This window comes from Ursus maritimus, unplaced genomic scaffold (assembly GCF_017311325.1).
Source record: "Ursus maritimus isolate PB19 unplaced genomic scaffold, ASM1731132v1 scaffold_12, whole genome shotgun sequence".
Taxonomy (NCBI): domain Eukaryota; kingdom Metazoa; phylum Chordata; class Mammalia; order Carnivora; family Ursidae; genus Ursus; species Ursus maritimus.
In genome coordinates, this window is record NW_024423564.1 from 6,819,735 (window position 1) to 6,844,854 (window position 25,120).

General features: G+C 40.7%; 1 protein-coding gene across 2 annotated transcripts in view; it reads right to left on the reverse strand.

The window, feature by feature from the left end:
- Positions 1-1,195: 1,195 nt before the first annotated feature.
- The window catches only part of WDR3 (WD repeat domain 3), a 30,166-nt gene continuing 6,241 nt past the window's right edge, over positions 1,196-25,120 (reverse strand). For both annotated transcript variants that reach the window (XM_040626854.1, XM_040626853.1), the window contains exons 4-27: positions 24,473-24,591; positions 22,493-22,571; positions 21,287-21,382; positions 20,288-20,401; positions 19,990-20,091; positions 19,449-19,546; positions 18,479-18,586; positions 17,727-17,957; positions 15,341-15,434; positions 13,261-13,362; positions 11,828-11,913; positions 11,520-11,655; positions 10,552-10,608; positions 9,415-9,515; positions 9,106-9,217; positions 8,825-8,959; positions 8,513-8,563; positions 7,709-7,774; positions 7,117-7,209; positions 6,600-6,647; positions 5,657-5,700; positions 3,842-3,970; positions 2,261-2,354; positions 1,196-1,955 (exon numbers count right to left, since the gene is read on the reverse strand). In XM_040626854.1, the coding sequence (XP_040482788.1) occupies positions 1,800-1,955; positions 2,261-2,354; positions 3,842-3,970; positions 5,657-5,700; positions 6,600-6,647; positions 7,117-7,209; positions 7,709-7,774; positions 8,513-8,563; positions 8,825-8,959; positions 9,106-9,217; positions 9,415-9,515; positions 10,552-10,608; positions 11,520-11,655; positions 11,828-11,913; positions 13,261-13,362; positions 15,341-15,434; positions 17,727-17,957; positions 18,479-18,586; positions 19,449-19,546; positions 19,990-20,091; positions 20,288-20,401; positions 21,287-21,382; positions 22,493-22,571; positions 24,473-24,591 (2,451 nt within the window). In that variant the 3' untranslated portion in view covers positions 1,196-1,799. The remainder of the gene's footprint in view (positions 1,956-2,260; positions 2,355-3,841; positions 3,971-5,656; positions 5,701-6,599; positions 6,648-7,116; positions 7,210-7,708; positions 7,775-8,512; positions 8,564-8,824; positions 8,960-9,105; positions 9,218-9,414; positions 9,516-10,551; positions 10,609-11,519; positions 11,656-11,827; positions 11,914-13,260; positions 13,363-15,340; positions 15,435-17,726; positions 17,958-18,478; positions 18,587-19,448; positions 19,547-19,989; positions 20,092-20,287; positions 20,402-21,286; positions 21,383-22,492; positions 22,572-24,472; positions 24,592-25,120) is intronic.

The window sequence follows — 25,120 nt, forward strand, 5'->3', positions numbered from 1 at the left end:
GGCAACCAACAGAATGGGAGAAGATAATTGCAATTGACCTATCTGATAAAGGGTTAGTATCCAAAATATATAAAGAACTTATCAAATTCAACACCCCAAAACAAATAGTCCAATTAAAAAATGGGCAGAAGACATGAATAGTTTTCCAAAGAAGACCTACAGATGGCCAACAGACACATGAAAAGATGCTCAATATCACTTACCATCAGAGAAATGCAAATCAAAACCACAATGTGGTTTCTCACACCTGTCAGAATGGCTAAAATCAACAACACAAGAAACGTGTTGGCGAGGATGCGAGAAAGGGGAACCCTCTTGCACTGTTAGTGGGAATGCAAACTGGTCCAGCCACTCTGGAAAACAGTATGGAGCTTCCTCAAAAAATCAAAAACAGAACTACCCTATGATCCAGCAATTGCACTAGGGGGTATTTACCCAAAGGATACAAAACTACTAATTCAAAGGGATACATGCACCCTGATGTTTATAGCAGCATTACCTACAATAGCCAAATACGGAAACAGACCGAGTGTCCATCGACTGATGAATGAATAAAGAAGATGTGGTGTACACACACACAATGGAATTTTACTCAGCCATAAAAAAGAATGAAATCTTGCCCTTTGCAATGATGTGGATGGAGCCTGCTAATATAATGCTAAGCGAAGTAGGTCAGTCAGAGAAAGACAAATGCCATATGATTTCACTCATATGTGAAATTTAAAAAACAAAAGAGAAAAGGGGAAAAAAAGAGACAAACCAAGAAAAATGGCCTCTTAACTACAGAGAACAAACTGATGGTTACCAGAGGGGTGGGGGTGGACTAAACAGGTGATGGGGATTAAGGAGGGCACTTGTGATGAGCACCGGATGTTGTATGGAAGTGTTGAATCAATGTGCTGGACGTGTGACTCTAATATTACACTGTATATTAACTAACTGGAATTTAAATAAATCTTTTAAAAAAAACAACAAAAAAAGACAACACCGAAATCTGCACAGACCTGCAACGAAGTTGGAGCAGTAACTTAAAAACTTCCCATAAAGAGCAGCCAGGCCCAAAGGAATGTGTCCATTTCTTCTATGTGTCCATGTCTTCTAAAATATTCCCACCTCCCCAAATTCTTACCATGCAAGTACATATGTATTTATGTATGTGTATGGTATTAATCACCCAGAAGCCCAGCAAGACACCTCAGCTTGACTACACTTTAATTAGAAACATTATTTAGAGAAGTAGAAACAATTAGCAATTAGATATTTTTATATACAGATATAACCACCTCTAAGAGGTGAAGTTGAAGGAGGGTGTTTTAGAGAATTTTTATGGTCCTTTTCAGCTCTGTAAGTCCAAGACTCTGCATTTAATGGGAGAGGGCAATCAATTGTGCACCTGATAGTCTCTGTACGAGCTAAAACGGAATACAAAGAGTAACACATTAAATCTTCTGTTATCACAGAAATAAGAAAAAGTTTTGAAATGTTCATTTCAGCTCTAGTCAAACAACTAGTAAAAAATAAAAGTTCGTTGTTCTCTGCTAGACTAAAATGGGAACAACTACTGAAGGGCTCAACCTTCGAGGGCACAGAAAGATTTTAAACTATCAGGCCTTAAGTCCAAGAAATGGCGCCCACAGTCCCGCACTGGGCATTTCCTCAGGCAAAGCTGGGAACCACATCCTGACATCTTCTGTAACACAGTGAGCTTTGTTACTGGGTTATTTTCAAGTTGACACCAATTCCACGGCTTAGTTTAGAAGTCCTTTTAAATAAAAAGAAAAGGGCACCACATTTGTGTTCTAAGTATATGTTAAAATTAGCTTCTCCCTCTTTTTCCTCTTCCTCTTCTTTTCTTCCAACTGGCTGGTCGCATCAGCAAAAAACATAACTTCACTTTTTGCCTCACATTCCCTCTTGAGATATTCCAGACCTGCCATGTTGAAGCCGATAACATCCTGGGGGGTGGGGGTAGAAGAAAGATTAAACGACCTTTCTCCCACTTCAGTTCAATACAGCAGCAAATACGAGTCAGGAGAACCAATGCTTCAGGTGTTCTTACTCATCCCTCCTTGTCTAAGGTCTTTCTGGTTTTGTTTTGTTTTCTTCTCTCTACTCCTACGAGCTCCAACGAAAATCTTATCTCAAATACCGATATGTGTCTGGTTAATACCACCAAAGACAAGCACAGCTCACTATGCTACTTCCAAGTCACACACATGCCAGGACTTCCTCGTTACTGTACTTCTACAAGGATACCTACCCGGACTTGGCTGACTTTTGAAATAGTTGTTTCCTTCAACTTTTCAATCACTGGCACAAGCATTTGGTTACTAGTGATCTGCCCGAAGTGAATCCTAACAGAAAAACAAAACGGTCACATTACAAAGAGAGGTGGTTCCGGCTCTGTTCACCCCTTCTAGAAAAGCAGATAATATCAAAGTAAAAAACAAAACAACCCCCCCCAAACAGAAAAAGATCCATTTTACCATATCATCATGGCAGTACAGAAATGCTTCTGGCAAAGCATAGCTAAAGATGTTTCTTCCCTGCCACTCAGTTTTACCTGATGTCAATTTTAACACAACTATTATAAAAGTTATGACACATTCAACTTGTTTGCAAAGCTGGCTCTTTTCGCAGAGTATTTTACGGAAAGCTCAAGAGAGAAATGAGCACTCGAAGAAATACTAACTCAACAAAGGTTTATTAATATTTCTAGTGAAGCCACAGCAAAAAAAGAGTCACTGATCAGTCAGACTCTGACTTCGGGTACCAAGATGACGTCCATGAACCCACGCTCCTTGGTGCGGACCCTCAAGCTCACCCATGGGCTGCCACAGCTACCTGTATGGCACTCCCCATCTATGAGCCCCTGATATGCCAGAAGCACTCATGGTGTCGCACTTACAATCAATAACCCTGATTTCAATAGTACAGATGCCATAGAGACTCAACAATGTTGAGTACCAATTTAAGGCCTCGGGACTTGCCCCAAATTATAAATATGGCAACAGAATACTATAAACATGTCACTGTTCTTCTTTTGCTACTATCTTGATGGAATAAAAGGAACAGAGGATTAAGAAGCATGAAAATAGATCAAATACCATTCATTAAATATACCTGTCTGTGTGTTGTTGTTTTTTTTTTAACTATTTGGTATTAGCTGACCAGTTTGTATTTTTCTTCATAACAGCATTTTAAAGAGTGTTGAATCTCCCTGTATCTGTTCTCTGCTGTAACAGCTGGAGACTGAGGGGCAGAGAGCAGGATTCAAGAAGAGTATATTCTTAAACTCTTGTAAATATATTCTGCTCAATTACACATTAAGAGGACCTGTTTATATTTAAGAATAATAAACATATTTTCTTTGTTTCTTCCCTCCCTCCACGTATGCCCTTACTTTTCCATTTGTTTCTATAGAGACCTGAAAAATAAAGGCACCATTCCTTACGATGCTGTTATGAGGACAAAACTAAAGCATTTTGCTTACACAGTTAAAAAGCTACCACAAACGAGACAAACTGGCCAGTCAGTAATGGGCTCTCAGCAAAAAGACAAGGAGCAGAGCTATTGCAACGTGGAGACCTATGCTTATGCAAGCTTCCCTGAGCGATGCTCTGTCTTGTGACTTAGAAGAGACGGGCCATCACTCTCCTTGTTTAAGGACAAGACTGATTCCACAGGATAACAATTTATGTCACACAACAATGAAATCCTGTAACCACCTCTCAGTCTGAAACATCAGATTTCTTAATCCCAGAGTGTTGATACCATCCGTTCAAGTAGCACCGGAGCAGTTAGGCCGAGCAGACACAGTATTCTCTGGAAAGGCTGTTACCTGAGCAGAAAGAAGAGGCACCTACACAGGAGTTCAATATCAGAGCCCAGCTGGATGAATTCATTAAAGAGCTTAAGGATGTCCGGGACGTAAGAAAAAGGTAGCACAAGCAGAGACTCTTCCAGCTCACTGAGGAAGAAGGGAAGAAGGAAAAAGACATTAAAAATGCCACATTTCTCGACATGCTCAATTTTGAAATCTTTTATTATTTTTTCCTCCTGCTTTTATATTTGAACAGATCTTACCCATTCAGGGCTAAATTAACTATTCATCTATATTCTGAATAGTTCCCTCTTTTCAATTTTTTTTTTGTATTTAATATTTTAATCTATTTGATGCATTCTGTCCATGGCGTGATAGGAAAATATAACTTTGTGGTTTTTGGTTTTTTTTTTTTTTTTTTTTTTTGAGAAATAACTAATTTCTCCAGTCTTTTGTTGACTATTCCACCTTTATATGATACTTCTTTCTGCCATACATTGAAACATATGAGATCCTGTTTCAGGGCTTTCAAGTGTGTTTTAATGATTGATTCTGACAACAATCCTGTAGTATTTTAGTTTCGCTAATTTTATAGCTTTTTAATCCAGGAGAAAAGCTCTCGCTTGTTTTCTTCTGGTTTGTTTTGTTTTACTTTTCTTGAACTAGTTCTAGTATCATTTCATCAACTCCAATTCCAAATCTCAAGAGGACTTCAACTGGACTCACAAAGCTATAAACTAGTTTAAAAAACAAACAAACCTAAATCTTTAGAACACAGAATCTTCCTTTCTAGGAATGCACAACACTTCAATTAATTTAGTTTTACATTTCTCCAGGGAAGTTTCATCATTATCCTCAGATAGGTCTGTTTATTTCTTGTTGCAAGGGACAGATTTAGATATTAAGAACTGTTATGAAAATAACTTTCAGTAGGCCAAACTCCTAAGTAAAATCCAAAGGTAAATCACAAACAAGAAACAGTATTTTTAAAATATATGACAAAAGATACAAAGCATTCTTAAAAACCAGTAAGAAACTACTGAAGGGTACAAGAAAGGATAAGTAATTACAAATTCACAGAAAAAAACACAAATGGCCAACAAAGATAAAACTTTTGTTTCATTAATAATCAAAAGAAATTAAAAAATACAATACAACCCGTGGCCTTTGAACTAGCAAAGAATTTTTTAAAGCCTGGCCAAAATCACTACAAGCTTTCTGGAAAGTCATTCAGCAACGCAGACCTTTAAAAAGCTGATGCCCGCTGATCAGTTATTGTTATGCGACGACAAAGATTCCTATGTAAAGGTGTTCACCGAAGCAGTACTGATTAATAGCAAAAAACAAAAGGAAATCCAATAGTAATTTCCTACAATGGAATGTTTTGACATAATTCAATGAATGCATTTTTGAAGAATATTAGTAACTTGAGCAAATGCTCACGAAATACTCCGTGAAAAAGAACAGGATATAAAATCATATACACAGGATTCCAATTGTGTATATACACAAAAAATAAGTCAAAGGAAATATACAACCAAAAAAGGTTCCCAGTTGGTCCTTGTGACCGACAACAGATGATTTCATTACCTAGAATATAAAGTAGGACTACCCTTCATTTGTCTCTATAAGTATCTCCCTTCATACTTTAGGAGGAGCCTCCTAGTTCTGCTTCAGGACATTATAATATACTACTTTCACCAAAATGCTGACATAATTAAACCTATAAGGAAAATAACCATCGATTATAACTTCTGTTTATCTCATGGTCAGACAGGCATTCGATACATGCTGTTAGCTGACAAATTACAGTCGTCGTACACTGGGACTCACCTCGACTTAATTCCTTTAAAAATCTCCAACACGTAAGCCGAAGGCTGTAAACGAAGCGTAAGAGCCTTAGTGATACTCTATCTCGGTTGGTTGCTACTGAAGCTCCTACTTCCCATCTCCTAAAAACCAGGGATCCCACTCACAGGAAAAACAGCGTTCTAAGATGGCAACACATGCACGGGCTGAGTTTGTCCCATGTGGGTTCACAGCCCAGCTCCACCACTCCCAAATCTGTTCTCTTCTATTTGTGAGTCAGGCCAATTTCCCATCTGTAAATTGAGGCTATACTGACTGACATGATGCCCGTAATGAATGACACATGCGAGTAAAGTACTAAGTAACTGGAGACTGCTACGTAAGCATACATCTCTCTCTCTCTCTCCTTCTTTAGCTGACTTATATCAACTTTTCCTCCAAAAACCTCAATTTCAAAGTTAATTTAGACGAACAGAATCTTCAGACAGCTTTGGATACTGAACATAAATAAGCACTAGAAAATATGAGAATGTGGGACGCCTGGGTGGCTCAGCTGGTTAAGCGTCTGCCTTTGGGTCAGGTCATGATCCCAGGGTCCTGGGATCGAGTCCCTCATTGGGCTCCTTGCTGAGCAGGAAGCCTGCTTCTCCCTCTCCCTCTGCCTGCTGCTCCCCTTGCTTATAAGCTCTTTCTCTCTCTCTCGCTGACAAATAAATAAAATCTTAAAAAAAAAAAAAAAATATGAGAATGCCAGTCCAATCTGACCAAAACGGATGACTGAGAAGTTACACTAAAACGGTCCTTTTAAAATGCTCAATACCCTGGAGGACAGAGAGGATGTTAATGACAAAGTATTTCCCAACACATCCAGCCTCAAATCATGCCTCAGCACTTCCTACTGTCCCTCTCTTGTCCCTGAAAGTAACCTCTGAGTAACCAAGGAGGAACTGGTAGACGCTCTACTCACAGAGATATTGCCATAAGCCATCAGGATGGGGTTGACGGGAAGAGGAACCTGTGAAGAAATCATTAGATCAAGTCGTTATAAAACAAGACTTTGACAATGCTTGTCACAGGCAGGGCGACGACAGCACTCTACAGCTCTGAAAAGGGAGACCCTACAAACTGAAAGAATATGCAAGAATTATCAGGCCTTTTAGTTTCCATAGCGCTAATGAGTTCAGGAGACAGAATTCATCTAGAAATCTGTAACGACTGTGGTGCATCTGAAACCAGAGCAGGAGCAGGAGTTTCTGCTCCATAGGCTGAGCACCTCAGTCTGGGATTTCTTCCCCCTCACTTTTTATGAAGACCCAGCTCCCCCCTTCCCAGTCCCTCAACTCCTTTCTGATACTTGAATTAGAAAAGGCTCTATTACATTTATGTCATTTCCTGACCTGAGTCAGTAAGAGCCACAGCAATGGTGTTCTCAGGAATTCCATGGATACATGTTTCTCAGAGTGTGACTTCATGGACTATCTCACCTCTTTCCCTGCAGCTTTACAAATGGCTTTATGTTCCTTCCTTTTTGCAGTCTCCTCTCGGTATAGCTCAACAGCCTCCATGATCCTCTCAGCCTACGTGGATGGTGACAAAGGAGAGAAGTCATCGCCACACGCCCCACAGCCTGGAACCCTGCAACTGGAAAGCCTGACTAGAAAAGTACCAACTAGCCTGAATCAGTTTAATAAACGTGTGCCAAGAGAGTGCCGAACAGCATGTGATGACGTTTCTCGTGTTCTTCTGTTTAATTTACAGGGAGGAGACGGAGTGTCTTGGGTTTAGGTGAGGTGGTATATGTGTGCACACATGGAGTAGGCAGCTCCCAGGACCCTTGAGGGGTGCTGCTTCCAGGAGATTGAACTTTCCTTTCTAGAAACCGTGTGCCGACTCAGCACAACTCCTGTCCTTGGTTACAAAGGAGGATAACAGAGGTCCTGAGCTCCATCTATGAATTTCATCAACTTTTTGCCACAAAAGGGCTACCTGGTTGATAAAAACTTTACCAAAAAGTTGGGATCCTCCTTAAAAACGTATATAACTATAGATACAGATACAAAATGTATATCAACTTACTGCTTTGACTGTTTCAATAGTTTTCTTTCCAGTAAAGTAATTGTCACCTTGAGTCTCTCCTGGAACCTGCCAGAAAAAAAGAGATCCTTGACAATATTGTTGACAGGCACTAAAGAACCAATAAATTCATCTTATATCCAGAAAAAGAATAGGCATCACTATGTTATGGTAATGGTGACATGGTGCTAACAATTACCATTAATGAAGTACTTAGTGCTAGACACTATTAAGTATTTTATATTATCGTAAGAATATCCTACTCTCGAAAAGTATAAAGAGAATGCCCAATTTCTAAAAAATTTTTTGATTTTTACTTTTGTTCTATGATTCTCTGAAGCCTCCTCTAAAAAAAAAAAAAAAAGCCAGAATTACAAACTTCCAATATTGAATTTGGTTGGTCATTTGTCCCACATAATCAGGATATATAGTTGAATCAAACAGGACTATACAGATTGCTTACCACATCAGCTGGTGATGACTTTGTTATCTGGTCCCAATTCTAATTTTACCAGAAATTCTTGAAAAAAATTTTTTTTTAAAGATTTTATTTATTTATTTGACAGAGATAGAGACAGCCAGCGAGAGAGGGAACACAAGCAGGGGGAGTGGGAGAGGAAGAAGCAGGCTCATAGCGGAGGAGCCTGATGTGGGGCTTGATCCCATAACGCCAGGATCACGCCCTGAGCCGAAGGCAGACGCTTAACCGTTGTGCCACCCAGGTGCCCCAGAAATTCTTGAAATTAACGTAAATTCCAGGAAGATATTTACAGGGCTCAAACTCAGGGTCCCCAAAAATTTACTTACTACTGGTTGGTCTTCTTTGGCCACACTCTCCTCATATTCTGCTTCCCTTTGCTGCCAAGAGACAGATATAAATTAATCTGGAAGAAAAAACATGGTCTCTACATGAAGTGAAAGGAGACAGTGAAAAGCTGCCTCTTTCAAAATGCAATCCCCTAATGGGATCTCCACCTCTGTGTGCTGCTGAAATGGTTGACAGTGGTGTTGAAAACCTCTCCGGGAGGTGCCTGGATGTGCACTGGCAGAGGGGTGGCCCCACTAGACAGAACCAGACACCCACCCACCAGCACATTCTGTATAAGCCCGAGTCCTTACCATTTCCCTTTCTTCCTCAAGAATAAGAGGCTCCCTTGTTCTCTCCCAAAGTCTCAGAGATTTGTCATGCGACGATGACACAACATAGTCTCCACTGGGGCTTACGGCCAAGCACCAGATTTCCTGGTGGTGCCCCTGGAGAAAGAAGACACAAAAACAGAAACCCTGAGAAGGAACACCTTATTCCTTAACTGAAACCTGCTCTATCCGAGTGGGAAATCAACGTTTGGTCTTAAAAGTAGTTCTGAAGTACTGAGCAAGCAAAGCAGGCAAGAGGTCACCTCCAGAGTCTGTATGTGTTCAAATTTGTCCGCATCCCACTGCTTAATCTTATGGTCCTTCCCAGCGGTGAAGAAGAGGTGGGACTTGGGCACGAACTGTAGGTACATCACACTGAAAAGTGAGAAAAGTGATCAAATGTCACCAAATTCCACATTAGTGAGGAACCTCATACACAGTTTTGAAGAGCTCGTTGTAGCATGCCTGGTTATATTTTAGAATTTTAAGTTTATGACTGAACAGACACAGACGCTCAAGGGAGATGACACGTATAGGACTCAAAGGGACATCTCTGAAAAGACTACACCTACCTATCATCGTGGGCAAAGAGAGACTTGTGGCAGTCCCCAAAATCCAAACCCCAGATTTTCACATTCCTGTCAGCAGAGCCCGTTGCTATTAGTGCTCCATCCTACGAGGAAAAGACGGGAACCATTACTTTACCTGATTATCAGAAACTCTACGGTTAGATAAAGCAAGCCTAACCAGAACATTAAGTCCATTTCTTTCAGAAACATTAAAATCAATACCAATCATCTCTATTAAGAGCACCTATTTCTTTGCTTTTACCTAAGATTTCCTGAAAAAGCTTGCTGAATGAAGGCTCCAGAGTTTTTGTACTGCTACAGGGCGGTACTGCGCCCTGGTATCTGTTACCTACTTAACTTCCTCAGATAGGAAGAGGACTCACTCATCTCTGTCACAGGATTTGGGTGAAGAGGGAAGGAGGAGGAAAGGAGAGTCTGAGGAAGAACCTACTAGAATGTTTGTGACCCAGCCTTTTATCCCACGTTCTCTACCTCTATTACCTTTCCTATGTCAACGCCTCATTCGAATAGTCGTCAGCATAACAAGACCACCAGAAATATCTTGTGCCGCCCACTTACTATTAATGTACTGACCACAGACGGCCAGAGCAGGCATTCCCTTCACACAGACTAGACGCTGTCTCTAAATACATTATTCCCTCTCTTACCCATAACTCGATGGTGCAAAAATATGATTTTGCTCAAGAGACTAGCAGTATAGATATAGTGCAAAATACTGTAAATGCCCAAATATGAAGCTATCTTCTTCACTGGCATTATCTTTCAGAACAAAGGGGATGCCTTTTTAAAAGTCTTTTGTATTTTAGGGTGCTCTACTGATTATTGTATTTTAGACAACAAAATACTATCTGGGGAATCCACAACAGGGAGTTAGTTGTAAGGATTAACTCAGATATTTGTAAAGCATATTCTGAAAGCACTTAAGTAATATATATATACACACACACACATATATATATATACATATGAGGTACGATTACAATATACATTAGGGCTTTTTGGGGAGAAAGATATACAACAGGATGAAAAAATACTCTAAAATGAAGATAGCAAGCCAAGAACAAAGAAGGTGCTTTAGAAAAGACAGCTTCTTACTAGGACAGTTTAAATTTTACTTACATAAGAGATGTCCATGCATATAACAGGCAGTTTGTGTCCATAGAGTGAAAGAAAAAACTAAATGTTAAAAAAAAAAAAGAATGTAAATAATCCACATCTGTCTATAAGATACAGTCATTGTTACATGTGGATCTAAAATAGAACTTTAAGATACAATCCTGAACACTGCTCTGGATTGCTTTCTATTTATATTTTCAAAGACGACAAACCATGGAAGGCAGCTCATACCGTGTCCAGCACAGGGACCCTGTATGCACGTGCCACGAACGCTCACAATGGAGGAGCCCGTGCCCCAGAAGCCTACTGCCTCAGTCGAACAGGGGACGGGGATGTCCTCTGCATCTCTTAGCTGCAAAGACTCTGAGCACTCGCTTCCCAACAATGTTCCCAGGCCTGCTGCAGTCCTCCTGACTCTGGGCCTAGGGCCCAGTCATCTATAATTTTTAAAAGCATCCAAATGATCCTGATGTACAGCCAAGTGTGGAATCACTGCCCAGGACACAAGGCGATGCTCTTCAGCTGCTCGCTGCAGCAGGATATTCTGTCTACAGATTTTCTGAGCTTATGAAATATAACTTGCTTTAAGCAAAATTTATGACCCAAAGGGTTCTTTATTTTTTTATTTTATTTTTTTTTAAAGATTTTTATTTATTTGACAGAGATAGAGACAGCCAGCGAGAGAGGGAACACAAGCAGGGGGAGTGGGAGAGGAAGAAGCAGGCTCATAGTGGAGGAGCCTGATGTGGGGCTCGATCCCATAACGCCAGGATCACGCCCTGAGCCAAAGGCAGACGCTTAACCGCTGTGCCACCCAGGCGCCCCCCAAAGGGTTCTTTAAAAGCGCCACCTTTCTTAGTGCACCTACAATGATTTGATTCACACATACATCTTTAGAAACATACCACTGCTGGGCATACTCAAGGCCACTTTTGAAAGACAGAAACTATTTCCAGGCATAATCACTGTACCTTTAAAGTGTCAACATAGAAAATTTTCACAGTACAGTCCAGCAAAGACACAGCCAACAGCTTTTGGTTGGGAGAGTAACTGACACACAGAACGTCTTCATCTAGTTGCAAGGTTCGGGTTTGCTTCACAGAAAGTCTAGCACGATGGAAAGCATAAAGAAAAAAAAAATAAATGAGGGTTCTACAAAGGCAGACGAAAATTCCAAAAACTCCCTGGAGCACAAAAGAAATACACATGTCGAAAGCCCATTCAGTGGTTCCCATTCTCACTCCAAAGAAAGGACACAAATTAAAAAATGTCTACTCACCTCTTCTGGGTACTATTTTCATCTTTTACCAACTCAAAATCCCAGAACTTGACAGATTTATCTGCACCACCTGTCACAAAGCCATGCTGAAAAGCCAATGACATTGCAATTAAAAAATATTTTATTATAGAAACTTTGGTAAGAAGTTATATATCAAAATTGCATAAAAGACCATTTTTAAATAACAGCATGGGAGAAGAATTAAGAAAAATGTGGTTCCTCCCTAACCCCTTTCATTGCTCTTTTGGGGCTAAACAGATGGTAACTAGTGTAAAGTTCTAGTTATACTTTTGTTCAGTATCAGGAAGATTCTGAACATTGTAGGGTTTCTTGCTCCACCCAAGAAAGCACCAGTCAAAAGATTTTGCTATTAAGTAATAAAATGGTTAGACAAATATACAGAAACTGCATCATCAAAATAAGTTTATTCAAAGTATTTCCCCCAAAAGGGTATAAATTTATCCTTGCAATGTCCCTGCTTAAAATATGTTTGAAACTGTTGTCCAATATCAAGAAAATTAGTCCCATCACATTGTAGTATTAGAGTATATAGAACATGGGTCAGAAAACTAGATCTCAAGTGTTCATTCTGCCATTTGAGATTAGTAACATGAGAAACAACCTTCTGATGACCCTTAGTGCTGCTGTAATGAAAAACACTATCCAGTTTATAAAACATTAAAAAAATAACAATAAATGACAGGATGGATGCAGAAAGAGAATCCTCTACGAATGCAAGATGTTACTACTATTTAAATTTTAAATGCTGTTTTGTTCTGATCCCATATGGTATAACCCACTCTAAATTCCAGATTCCATTGTTTCCAAAAATGGTATCTACTTTCAGTGAATAAAGGTTTGCCACTATTGAGAAGATTCAAATGAATGGGCCACAATCTCTTATTATTGTCCAAAAAATACCTCAAAAATGTCCTGAGCAACAGCACCATGACTAAAGTAAGTCTATAGTTCTCCAAGGTGACTCCTATGAAGGGAAGCACCCCATTATTGACTTAAAAGGGCTGATATATTGGCTATAAACACTAGACTCATATAGTCATAGACGTATGGACTAAAACGGGAATAGAAAAGTCTACTCCATACTCTACATTGTGCTGCCCAAGGAAATACTTCCTCTTAGGAAGTAGCACAAAGCATTGGTGAAAACTCACAAGGGTAAGCAATCAGATGTCATGCGCTGATGACCAAGAGCAGCTGAATGAGAACGCATTTGACAATGACAGCTATTTGTACTATTAGGCACACGATTGGCCATCATATAGAAAGTCTAAAGATTAGACAAGAAGCGGGATTTCTTTAAAGAAACCCCAAAGAAAGGCAGTAGTAACAACCCCTTTGTTAGGCAGTAGTAAAACCTGATGTAAGAAACGGGGAAGAACTCAAGTCCAGATCTTAACATCTGGTTTTGTTACCTGATCTGGAGAGAGAGACAAGGACCATAAAGCCCCATCATGTGCGTCTATTGTCTCCAGCAGATTTCCTGAGGCCAAGTCGTAAAGCTGCAGCTTTCCTGTCTGAGGAAGACACAAAATGAGCACAGCTCCAACAAGCACTCCCACAACCTCCAAGATTCATGCCTACACAGTTTAGGAAGGATTTCATTGCCAAGCAGCGACCACGTGGCTGGCGGCCTTGCAAATGGATCCCACATTCCGCATTCTGTGCCTCCTATCTGAATGAATGCCGCTGATGTGCTGGGTTAACTCTGGCAGGGTTGCTCGGCGGCATGAAACCTGGCAGTCTGGCCCCCTCTTGTCACGTTCACTGGTTCTCCAACTTTACAAGGGAAATAGCATGGCCAGAGGCATATCAGGAGACACACAACAGCAAATACACCTAAAAACCTTTCAAGTTCAATCAAGTTTAAAATGGTAACTGGCTTAACCAACTCTTCCCCATCTAGTTTTGGTTTCCTCCTCTAGAATACACTGACAGTGAGAAATACGAACCTACCTAAGATGCTAGGGAGGCCAATGGAGTTAAAAAAACAAAACAAAACACAAAAGCTTAGAAAACAATGAGCCACACTTCCTGCTTAGCACTTGGCTAATGAAAAATCAAAATAAATAAATAAATAATTTAAAAACTAAAAAAAAAAAACAAAAAAAAAACGTGATTGCAGTGCCAGCAAGGCATACACACAGAGGCAAATCCTGCCCCTATGATGGGCTTCTACACGTGGGGTGGCAAGAGTATAAGGAAGACTTGAGTCCCAGGGCTGTCTCTTTCCAACTCTGTGACTGTTCAATTCACCTCCAAGAGCCTGTTTTCCCTCCTATAAAATGGGGTTTAAAGCACCAGCTTCTCAAAGTGGTTGTGGGCATTAAATGAGATCATGTACATTAACTGCCCCACACAGAGAATGGGCTGGGGTCTTCGGATTGCATGTTAGCCATACAGGTAGACTTTGAAAATATGCACAAAATGTTCTCCTAACAAAAACAATAGAGGGGACATTTGTTGAAAGAATGAATGAAAAATGAGAGAAACTTGTAATTGGAATTTAATGTTCATTCCTCAACAATGACCCTAAAATCTCTCTGGCTTATTTTATACTTTTAGCTGGGCAAAAAATACCCACTGCGATACACAGGTTTCCTAATAAAACATCGTGCACATATGGCACGAGTTTAGGGGGAACGACAATGACAAATCTTGCAAAGCACTTTTCAAAGTATTCCAAAGACCTTATTCCATTTTATTCTTACTGCTACTCCTCCTACTATCAGTACTTGTGCTCCCAGCTCTTATTTACTTGTTATTTGCTGTGAGCCAGTTTCTGTACTAAGTGCTTTCTATCAGGTGAGATAGGTTGTTTACCTCATTTTACATGAGAAAACCAAGGTGTACAGGGGCAAGTAACTTGCCCAAAGTTCTCACACCCAGTGAGTGGAAAATCTAGAATTCAAACCTAGGCCCAAGTAGTGCAAAAGCCACTGTCGAAAAGCATGTGTCGTCATCCTATTACATAGATAAGGAAACATAGTAAAAGAGGTTTCAGGACTTGCAGCAATTTACCCATTCTAAAAGGGGGAGACTCTGGATCCAAATCCCACACGTTTATCTCCCAATCTGATTGGCAACTGGGAATGAGGACTAGTCAGCCTGTCTTTACTGAATGCTTCTACCTGCCAAGCACGACACTAGGTACTGTGTATATTTTATCATTAGTCTTCTCAAAACACAATCACATATGTGCTCGTGAAGAGACGCACGAAAAGCAGACCACCAAAACATGAACGGCAGTTACCTCAAGGTCATGATTGTAATTTCCTTCCTCACAATTTGACATAAGGTTTGATTTTTTAAAAACCAAAGAAAACAAAACTAAAAAGAAAACCCCTCAAAAAAAAGCAATGGACTACCAACTTTCTCATATTATCCAGCTCTCGTTCATTTCCAATATGCAAAAAAAGGAACCAGAGTTCTCAAACAACTTTAAGAATATTGAGTAGAAAAACCTCCATAACCCAAGAAAAAGTCTCAGTTTACCTTTGTTCCTATGACCACCTGCCTATCACCAGGTACGAAGAATGAGCACAGTGCGTATTCACAGGTCATCGTGCGGATACACTGTAGCGTGGCCCTGTAAGAAAGAAGGAATAAAGAACCTCATGTTAAGAGAAGCTGCGTCCCCATCTTGGAGGACAGTGTGTTCATTCAATACACACCTAGCCACACAGAGCTTGGCTCAGACCCAATCGTAGTCAAGGGAGAAAAATGTAAATGGCACCTTTATTTATTTATTTTTTTTTGGTAGGGGCCTCCTAATCCTGAGGAAGAGATTATATAAAAGCAGGACCAAAAAAAAAAAAAAAACATCTGCTGGGCTCAACAGAGCTCAGTGTGCCACCATAAACAAGTAATTAAGCCCAAAGGATTACAAATCATATTAGCCTATTATTAAGTATCTCTACAAGAAGTTCGTTTTATTGACAATAAATACGCATCCCTTCAACAGATATACATCAAATGCCCACTTCAATCAACACTTACTGAATGCCAGACACTATTCTAGGCGCTGGAGGTATAACAATGAGTTAAACAGAAATGGCCCTGAGCCTTGTAAACCCTCACATTCTTTAGGAATGAGGCAAACACATACTGGTCTATCAGGTGACAGCATGTGCCGTGGAGAAACAACACTGGGGGAAGGGGAGGAGGAGGGTAAGGATGGTAGACGGTTCCAGGCACAAAGAACAGGAGCGCAACCACAACAAAGACACGTTCTTGCTGTGTTTAAGGGACAAGAAAAGGCCAGTGGGCTCTAGTGCAGCAGAAGGGGGGGCGGGGTTAAGAGATGAGGTCTGTGAGCACTTTGGCTTCTAGGCAGAGTGAGGTGGAGCTACTGGGAGGGATACTGCTTTCATCATGAAGATCACACTGGTGGCCGTGTGGAGAACAGACTACAGTGGGGCACGCAGTGGGGAGACCCGCCAGGAAGCTATCGCGACAATGCTGGTGAGAGGAGATGGCAGATGGAGCTGGGGGCGGCAGCCCAGGTGACGACACGCGCTTGGAGACTGGCTAATTTCTGAAGCTGGAGCCGACAGGATCTGCTAGTGACCTGGACGTAGGATATGAGAGAATGGCCACAGCATCTGGGGGAGAACAACTGGAGGGAAGCAATTACTTTCGAAGACAGGGAAGTCTATAGGAGCAATAGGTGGGGAGATCGTGAGAGAAATAAGATCGCAAGCCTGCTTTGGGCCATATAAAAAATGGAGATGCCCAGTTGGACAGCCAGGTGGTGATACAAACAAAAGACTTGGAGGTAAAGGTCTGGTGTCCAGGGAGAGGCTAAGGCTAGAGGAAAAAATGTATGCGTCATCAAGCTGCAAAAAGTCAATGTAGACAGAAAAGGTCCAAAGACTGCCTTGAAGTATTCCAACACTTAGAGGTCAGAAAGGTAAGAAGGAGCCAGCACAGACAGAGCGAATGGCCAGCAGAGGAAGAAGAAGTAATAAGAGTCAAAGTGCTTCAAAGAGGAGAAAGTTATCAATTCAAGGAGAGAGTGTCACATGAAGCTTACGGGTCACTGGATTCAGAAACGTGAAGATCACTGATGAGGTGACAAGAGCTGCTGTGGCGAAAAGGTGGGGAAAGGCCTGACGGGAGACAGATGAAGCAGAACAGAGAAAAGAAATCAGAGGATGGGATGTAACTGGAGAGACTGAGGAGGAGACAGGGCTATTACTTCTTTGCAGATGGGAGATATTACAGCATACCTGTACACTGATGGGAATGATCCAACAGAGCGGGAATGTTAAAGATGCAGGAGGAGGACAACCGCTAGCAGGGGAGCAGAGACAGAACCATGGGTACAAGTCGTGGTTACCGTTGGTTAGGAGCACGAACACAGTAACAGGAGGGAAGACAGACTACGTGGGCATAGATACAGCTGAGCTGGCAGATGTGCTGGGAGCACATGAATGTTTTCTAGATGAGTCCATTTTTCAGTGAATCAGGAAGCAAGGTCACCAGCTTAAAGGCGCTAGAGGTATTTGGGGCTTGAGGAGAGAAGAAGTGTGGAACAGTCATCTGGGAAAGGGATGAAAAATTACAGTAAAAATACTGGACAGCACTAAGAGCCTACTAGAATTTAAGGAGTAGCTGCCTGTTGGGTGTGTTTTTCTCTAGCCAAGTACAGTGACGAACCTCAGACATGGAATAAGCTTGCATCTACTTATAGCACCAGATTTAAAAAAGCAACCTTTCCAACTTTAAACTCCACAGGCCCACAGTCAAGATACGTTTTTGAGGGAATTGTATGGAGGGCCTTAAGAGACTAACAACTAACCATCAAGAGTACTAAAACCTTATTCACAGGGAAGAAAACATTACTGGATAAAACTATGCAAAGCACCATTTCACAAACCTGTTCCATATTTTCACCGAATCTGCCGCGGCTGAAAGGACAGCAATGTTGTCGGAGCTGAAAGACAGGGTCCGCACGTCACTGCGATGACCCCCGATGGTGATTCTGCTCGTCCTGACAGGCTGCGGAGCAGGCGTGGACGGGTGCAGCGAATACGACTCCACCAAGTTGTTCTGCAGCAGGAAGACTGCCTTCAACTCTCCTTGAGGTGAATGAATCAAGTCAAACGATCTGCGTGAGAAAATAATTCATAAATACTCTAGCCACCATCTTCACTCACAAGGTTAACTGTTCTAGTAGAAAGACTTCATCGTGTCCTCAATCTATGTGACATCTGAGCAAGTATAAAGAATTTTACAAGAAGTGCTCTGAGTATTGGACGGTAGTTGAGTATGGGTTTTTAAGTCAAAAACACCTGGGCTCAGATACTGGATCTGAGATGTGTCTTGCTTTTATGTATGTAATTTTTTTAAGTGACCTTAAATCCTTTTGGAACACGGGATACACGTTTTTCTTTTTAATTGGCAGCAGGAAAGAGGACTAAACAAATAGAAACAGTGTTACAATAGAACCAATATGAGATGATGAATAAGCCGGCCCATGGTGAGGGCAGGTATCCCACGATCACGGTCGCCAAATACGTAATTCCTCTAGACTGCTTACAGAGAGCATGAAAAAGCCAACACAACTTTGCCGCTTACTATTTTTACAATACTGCTCTCAGGTACTTCAGATACTACACTTTTACTCACTTGATTTTGGCAGAAGTTTTGATATTAGTCACCCGCTGGATTTCATCTTGCAGAGTCATTTCGACATTCACTTCAAGGTCTTCCTCCTCCCCTCTGGAAGAATTTAATCTTGAGGGGGAGAAAAAAAACAATGACTTTTCTAGAAGAAGCTTTGCTATTACGTGAGTCAAATTATGGCTCTGCAACCGACAACCTGTGTGATCCTGGGAGAGTCACTTAACCACACAGGATTACCGTGAGAGTTAGAAAATGCAGCGTATGAAGTCTGTGAACTACAGTGTCGTGAAGTTTTATTCCATTTAATCGGTACTCTCAGTAAGTGGATTCTGAAGGCAACAGCCCATAAAGATTCCTGGGGCAAGTCTTTGTAATTCAAACTGTTCCAATGAAATGTACCTGGTTAACTTTTCTAACTTCAGTACTTTTTAGAGGATCCATTAACCTGCACTTATCAGTCCAACTATGTCAAATAAGCCAGAGGTCTCACAAGGTTTGCCAAGGTGACTTTTTCTTTGAGCCTTGATAAATTTCAACCACTGAGGAACCGATTTCTTTAGTTATTATAATAACCTATTCCAAGGTGATGTTGGCCCCAAATGTCAGTTCTAGAGTCCTTCTCCTCACAGCCCCCAGGGTTAGCATTATGCGACCCAGCGTTGCTGTCGCTGAAGACACAGGCTGGCCTGAGAACTAAATCATTCAGAAGCCATTTTTAAAAATCTGTATAGCCTCTCTAGTTCTACGTGGTTCTGAGCTCACAACTCAGGAACATGCTAGTTATGAAACTGTACTAAAGAGCAGAAATGTAAAACATGGACTCCTGGCACTCCAAACATCTTCTCTAGCTTTTAACAGTAATTGCTAAGAGTAATTACTTCTTTAAAGAAACCATAGTTTTCTATCAGAGCTATGTGGCCCACCCAAGATACTTTATTAATAGTAAATATTAAAAAAGAAAAAGGCAACACACTTTGCTTTCTTTCTAGCTTTCTTCATCTTCTTATCCATTTTCTTCTGAACTTCCGCTTTAGAAAGGATGCAGAACACTTCTAGCACAGAATCGGTTCCCTAGAAAGGCGAAAGTTGGCGTGAGTCCAGGAAAGGCAATGTAGCTTTTTCTCAGTAGGACCTAAACAATAACGTTCCTTTTTCTTCCGTTACTGTCGCATTACCTCGGACAGCTTCCTTCCTCTGGGACTGCTGTCTCACGTGCTAAGTGGGAATACCACTTCCTACTCACAGCATTGCTCTGAAGACCAAATAAGAAGCTGGCCAATGCTTTTAAATTGCTCAGAAAAGCACACGTTCAATGCTTGCTAACAATAAGAACAATAATGGTAACTATTATTGTGTTATGCTAACAGAAGCTGGGGATTATAGGTCTACACAGCAGCACATAATGAATTGTTAACACGACTGGGGGAAAATTAATCTCTACACTGAATATAAAACAAGCATGAGTCTCTGAAAGAACAGCCCCATCCCTGTTTTCTCCTATAACTGGTACTCACGTGGCAAGCTAGAATCCTGCCTGTCCTGTCGACTGCAAGGTTCACAACTCTGTCCCTTCCCTCCCGCATGATGGAACCAGCTTTTCTGCATGTAAGGATGCGCTATGGAAGAAGCAAGGGAGAAGACCAAGGTTAAATGCAAGTTCTGTCAGACCTCTGAAAAGGTACGATTCTAAAGAGACACAGGTAACAAAGATATTCCCTAAAATGACGGTAACTGCGAGTTTTTAAATTTAAAAATCTCCAATTCTCGCTTTTCCCATGACTCAACACAAGTGAAGATAAGAAAAAGAATTACATCCTCAGGAGTTTCGTCTGTCTCCGGGGTGCCTTCCTCAGGCTCGTGTGTGTCCTGTATTCCAGGGGAAGACGCTTTGCTTTTCTTGGGCTCTGGTTCTTCTATGTCTTCCACCTGTTTTATAAAAATGGGAAAACAGAAGCTGAAATAATGTGTCCCAGGAGGCGACTCCTAACCCTAATGACTTAGAAACCTGTTCTTATGGACACGAATAAGTGCTCTCTTTGACCAAACTCTTCGGCAGTGGGGTGCTTAACCAGAGTATGTTAAAAATGGACTACAGCAAATGCAAACAAAACAGTGCTCACTATACTATCTCTGGTAACTTTCCAAAATATGTGGACTATGGTTTAGTAACCCAGTAATTTAAACTGAGGTAAAAAAATGATGACTGGCTCTTCATGAACTTCAAAACTTTCTTATGTGAAAGAGCTTCCATATTGTGGAGGAAAGATGCCAGTCTGGCACAGAGAACTACAAAGGCAATCCAGACATGAAGAAAAGATAAGGCCTAGACTACAATAGAAGAACCCGCCAGAAAAGCTACTGAACACAACGCTACACACCTAACTCCAGCTAAACCTGAGGTCCATAAACTTTTTTCCACACAAAATCTTTGAGGATCTCAGAAAGTTATCAATCTTTCTCAGAACATGTTTATACACACACAAATTTTACACAGATTTTTGTCTGAGGGGAGAGGGTCACAGATATCCTGAACTCCATCCATGGACACCCAAAGGTCCAGGAACTCTGGGCTAAGAACCCCACAAACTAAAACATTAGCATCACCAGGTGTAAGCCTGAAACTATCCTGCCTCGAGCTCAAATAAATGAGGGCAACTGAGCTAATAATGAAGAAAAAATTCTGATTAGCAGTTTTAAAATTCCTTCTAGTATTATGGGAAGTAGTCAATAATTACATCTGATTCAAAATTCAGTGAGCCTGTGACACTGCTAAAACATGGCATTGCCCATGACCAAAAAAAACCCAATTACCTCCTGTAGATAGGCTATGTCCCAAGCCCTCAGCTCACTGTCGGAAGCCCCAGTGATGAGTCGCTTGTCTTCTGACACCAGCACCAACCCCCACACCTACAGGGTATAAAAAGATTCAAACAGTATGATTTTTAAGAGACTCCAGGTTATATGATGAGACATTCCAAAAATCTAAGTATACTGTCTGTAGTGAAATCTCTGACATTTGCAAAGCCTAATATTAAGGTAACCCTTTCAAAATACACTAAGAGAAATCTTGGAGAGCCTGGGTGGCTCAGTTGGTTAAGCATCTGCCTTTGGCTCAGGTCATGATCCCAGGGTCCTGGGATTGAGCCCCTGTTCATCAGGGAGCCTGCTTCTCCTCTCCCTCTGCCTGCCGCTCTGCCTACTTGCGCTCTCTCTGTATCAAATAAATAAAATCTTAAAAAAAAAGAGAGAGAGAGAGAGAAATCTTACTTTTGGAAAGAAAACATGATCTGTGGTAGAACTGTTGATTATGCAGTGAACTAGAAGTTTCTCTGTAATTTCCTACCCTTAAATTTAGATAATGGCTGTTCAACACACATCCTAACTAGAATCCACTCAAATGATGACTTTAAGTCCGGTACTTCTTTGTTTTCAGCCATGCCTTGCAGATACCCCACTGATGTCTATCGTATAATTTTCAGCCTCAAATATCTAAAAACAATGAAAAGAACAGTATTGTTGTGAATCAACAGTCCAAGAATCTAATTTGCTTTTCCTTGTCATTAATTAATTTCAGGTATGTTTTTGAAAGCCTGATATGAAAAAAGCATGGAGGAGGATGCAAAGATATAAAATATTCCCTGATCTCTACTGAAAATGTCTATGTTCAGATAACTATTCTAATGACTACGATTTGCTGTTTACATGTCATGGGGCCAAGCACTGTACGTACAGTGTCATTAGACCTCCCTATCATCAAAAAGGTGGACACATTATTTAAAAACAATTAAACTCATATTCATGGATTAGAAACTCATCCAAGGGCAATTTCTACTAAATGCCAGAGTAGCTGTATCTGCTCCGACAGCTGGTGCTTCCTCCACCACTCTAACCTCTCTGTCTCTCAAGACAGCTCATGATTATTGCGAGCAGTAAAAACAAAGGGCCATGAAAGGCCCAGGGAAGAAAACCATCTTTTTGCCTTGCCATTCTTTCCCTGGCCCATGATCCTACATGTACCTCGGTTCGGTGGCCAACCATCGTTTTAAAGCAGTGCTGGGTATCAAGGTCCCACCATTTCACCATGGTATCTTTTCCACTGGAAAAAAAAAAAAAGAAACAGGAGAAAAATCTTATTAGGAAAAATCAGTAAACAGGAAGTCAAGGACTCATGTATTGCCTTCAAACAAATACACGTAGCAACTATGTCTAATGCTACCACTCTATCTCACCTCTTTTTAAAAAGTAAAGAATCCTAACTTTCCATTATTAGGTAGGAAATAGAATGTTTCACCTGTAAGCACAGAAATAACTTTGAATTCAGAGTGTCAAGGAACACAGACGCTGACCTGTGCCCATCGTCACAGAACCCACATTCCACCAACTGTCTGACACAGAAATCTCTCACATCTCTTCTGCTCCCATCTCCCATGTCCAGCTAGTCTCCACTTCCTGAAAACGCCTCCTCTGTGAGGCCTTGACTCCTTCCAATCCATTTCTGTCCGCGAACCTGAATTTAAGTTCTACTGCATGAACTATTTTCACAGTTGCTCATCCGGTCTCTTTTTCCATTGCTGTGCCTTCATAACATCCAGTAAACAATCAGATAATCTCAATTTTTAAACTTCCACTAGCTCAAGATTCTCTATAGAATCGAAATCATGCTCTTTAGCACCATTTTTGAAACTTCTCATTCATTGGCTCTGAGTCTCCCTGCCAATGAGCTCTACTCCTCCTGCCTCAAATGCCTCTCCCCTGCTTCTTCACTAATATAAATCTAATATAATCTTCCTTCATGACCAAACTGGTAAAAAACAAAAAAAACCCCAAAACCCAATTCATAAAGTCTTACCTATACAATCCCACCTCACTGTGTTATTTCCTTTCTTGTACACAGTTGACCCCTGTAGGATGATGGAGCTAGGGGTGCCAACTCCCTCACCCCCAGTATAGTTAAAAATCCACATTACCCCTGGCTCCCCCAAAACTCAACTACTCACAGCCTACTATTGACCAGAAGCCTTACCAGTAACATGAACAGTTCATTAACATGTATTTTGTATGTAATATTCTCACAACAAAACAAGCTAAAGAAAATATTAAGAAAATCGTAATAGAAAACACATTTATAGTACTGTACTGGATTTACTGAAAAATAAATAAATAAACACATACAAGTGGACCTGACCAATTCAACCCTGTTGTTCAAGGACCAACTGTCCCCTAAGCTAACTGTATATTCTAGTAGAACCTTAGTCATTCTCTCACAGAATCTGTGTGATCTACCAAGACACACCAATGTACCATCCCACAGGAACTAACCCACCAACGGTATGGCATTCAGTGCTCCTTCACAACTGCTTCCAAGTCATTACTAAAGTTCTTCTAGTTACTGCTGGCAAACCTTAGGATCCCAAACTTCCCTGGGTGGCCATTCCTTAGGACGGATAATTAGGTTGAACCATATGAAATTACTTAGGACGAATAATTAGGTTGAACCATATGAAATTGCTGATATTTGACCTATCACGTTTGACCTATACAAACGGAAACTTCAAACGGCTCAACCTAATAGATGTTCAGAAAGCCTACATAGAGAGTATGTCTGTTCTTAAAAGGCAGGTAAATCAAACATTTGGTATTCACCTGTGCCCACCACTCCACATTCTGCTTTCCTAACTTTCTAGGGACCCAGAAAGCAGAAAGCTCATTCTATAAAAGGCATGTCAAAGTTTAAGGAACATGGAAAAGCTAGTACCAGAGGATAATAATGACAAATCAGAAAAGGGAATTAAAAATGCTAGAAGTAACTCTATGGATAGCTTCTGTGATACTACTGGGAGAAGAAGGAAGGAGAGAGGAAAGCAGAGGACAGAGGAGCTAGCACAGGAGTCTGAGGGTAGTGCAGACGAATGAGGGAAGAATGATGCAAATTCTGTCTTTGAAACCCTCTCCAATGCATTGACATAGAAAAGAACTGGAGATGAAACTGTTATTTACCTAGTAACTAGCAGATTCTTTTCTCGTAGAAACAGTGCTTGTGTGATGGCGTCCTTGTGCCCTTTTAGACGGTAGAGGCCGCTTTCATTGATTACATCCCACACAATGGTATCTGTGTCCTAAAGGGATCAGATAATACAAAAGTATTTTCTTTACCACCTCAGGGCTCAACAAACAATATGATGTAATATTTTTATTACAAAGGTGATAGGTAATTCTTGTAGAAAATTTGGAAAACATATAGAAAAGTTTAGAGGGCATAAACAGCAGTCAATTATTCCACCATTTATACCACTCCAATCCAACATCCAGGTTATTTTCAGAAAACTGGGATCATGACATGCATATCATTTTATAAACCTCCCCTGTTTTTTCCCCATTATTTTAAAATATTTGTTTTTCCATGTCACTCCAGACCATTCTCATTTTCAATGATCACTGAGTAATCAATCCTAAGGATATACCATAATCCATTTAAACATTTTTCTACTTTAGCCATTTAGGTAGTTACCAATTTTCTACTATTATAAATATGTGGAAGTGAACATTCTTGTACATAAATCTTTGTCTATGCCTCGGATCAGAATAAATACTAAAGAGGGAAATTCTTGGGTTAAAAGGTATTTGTATTTTTAAGGTCCGCAATTC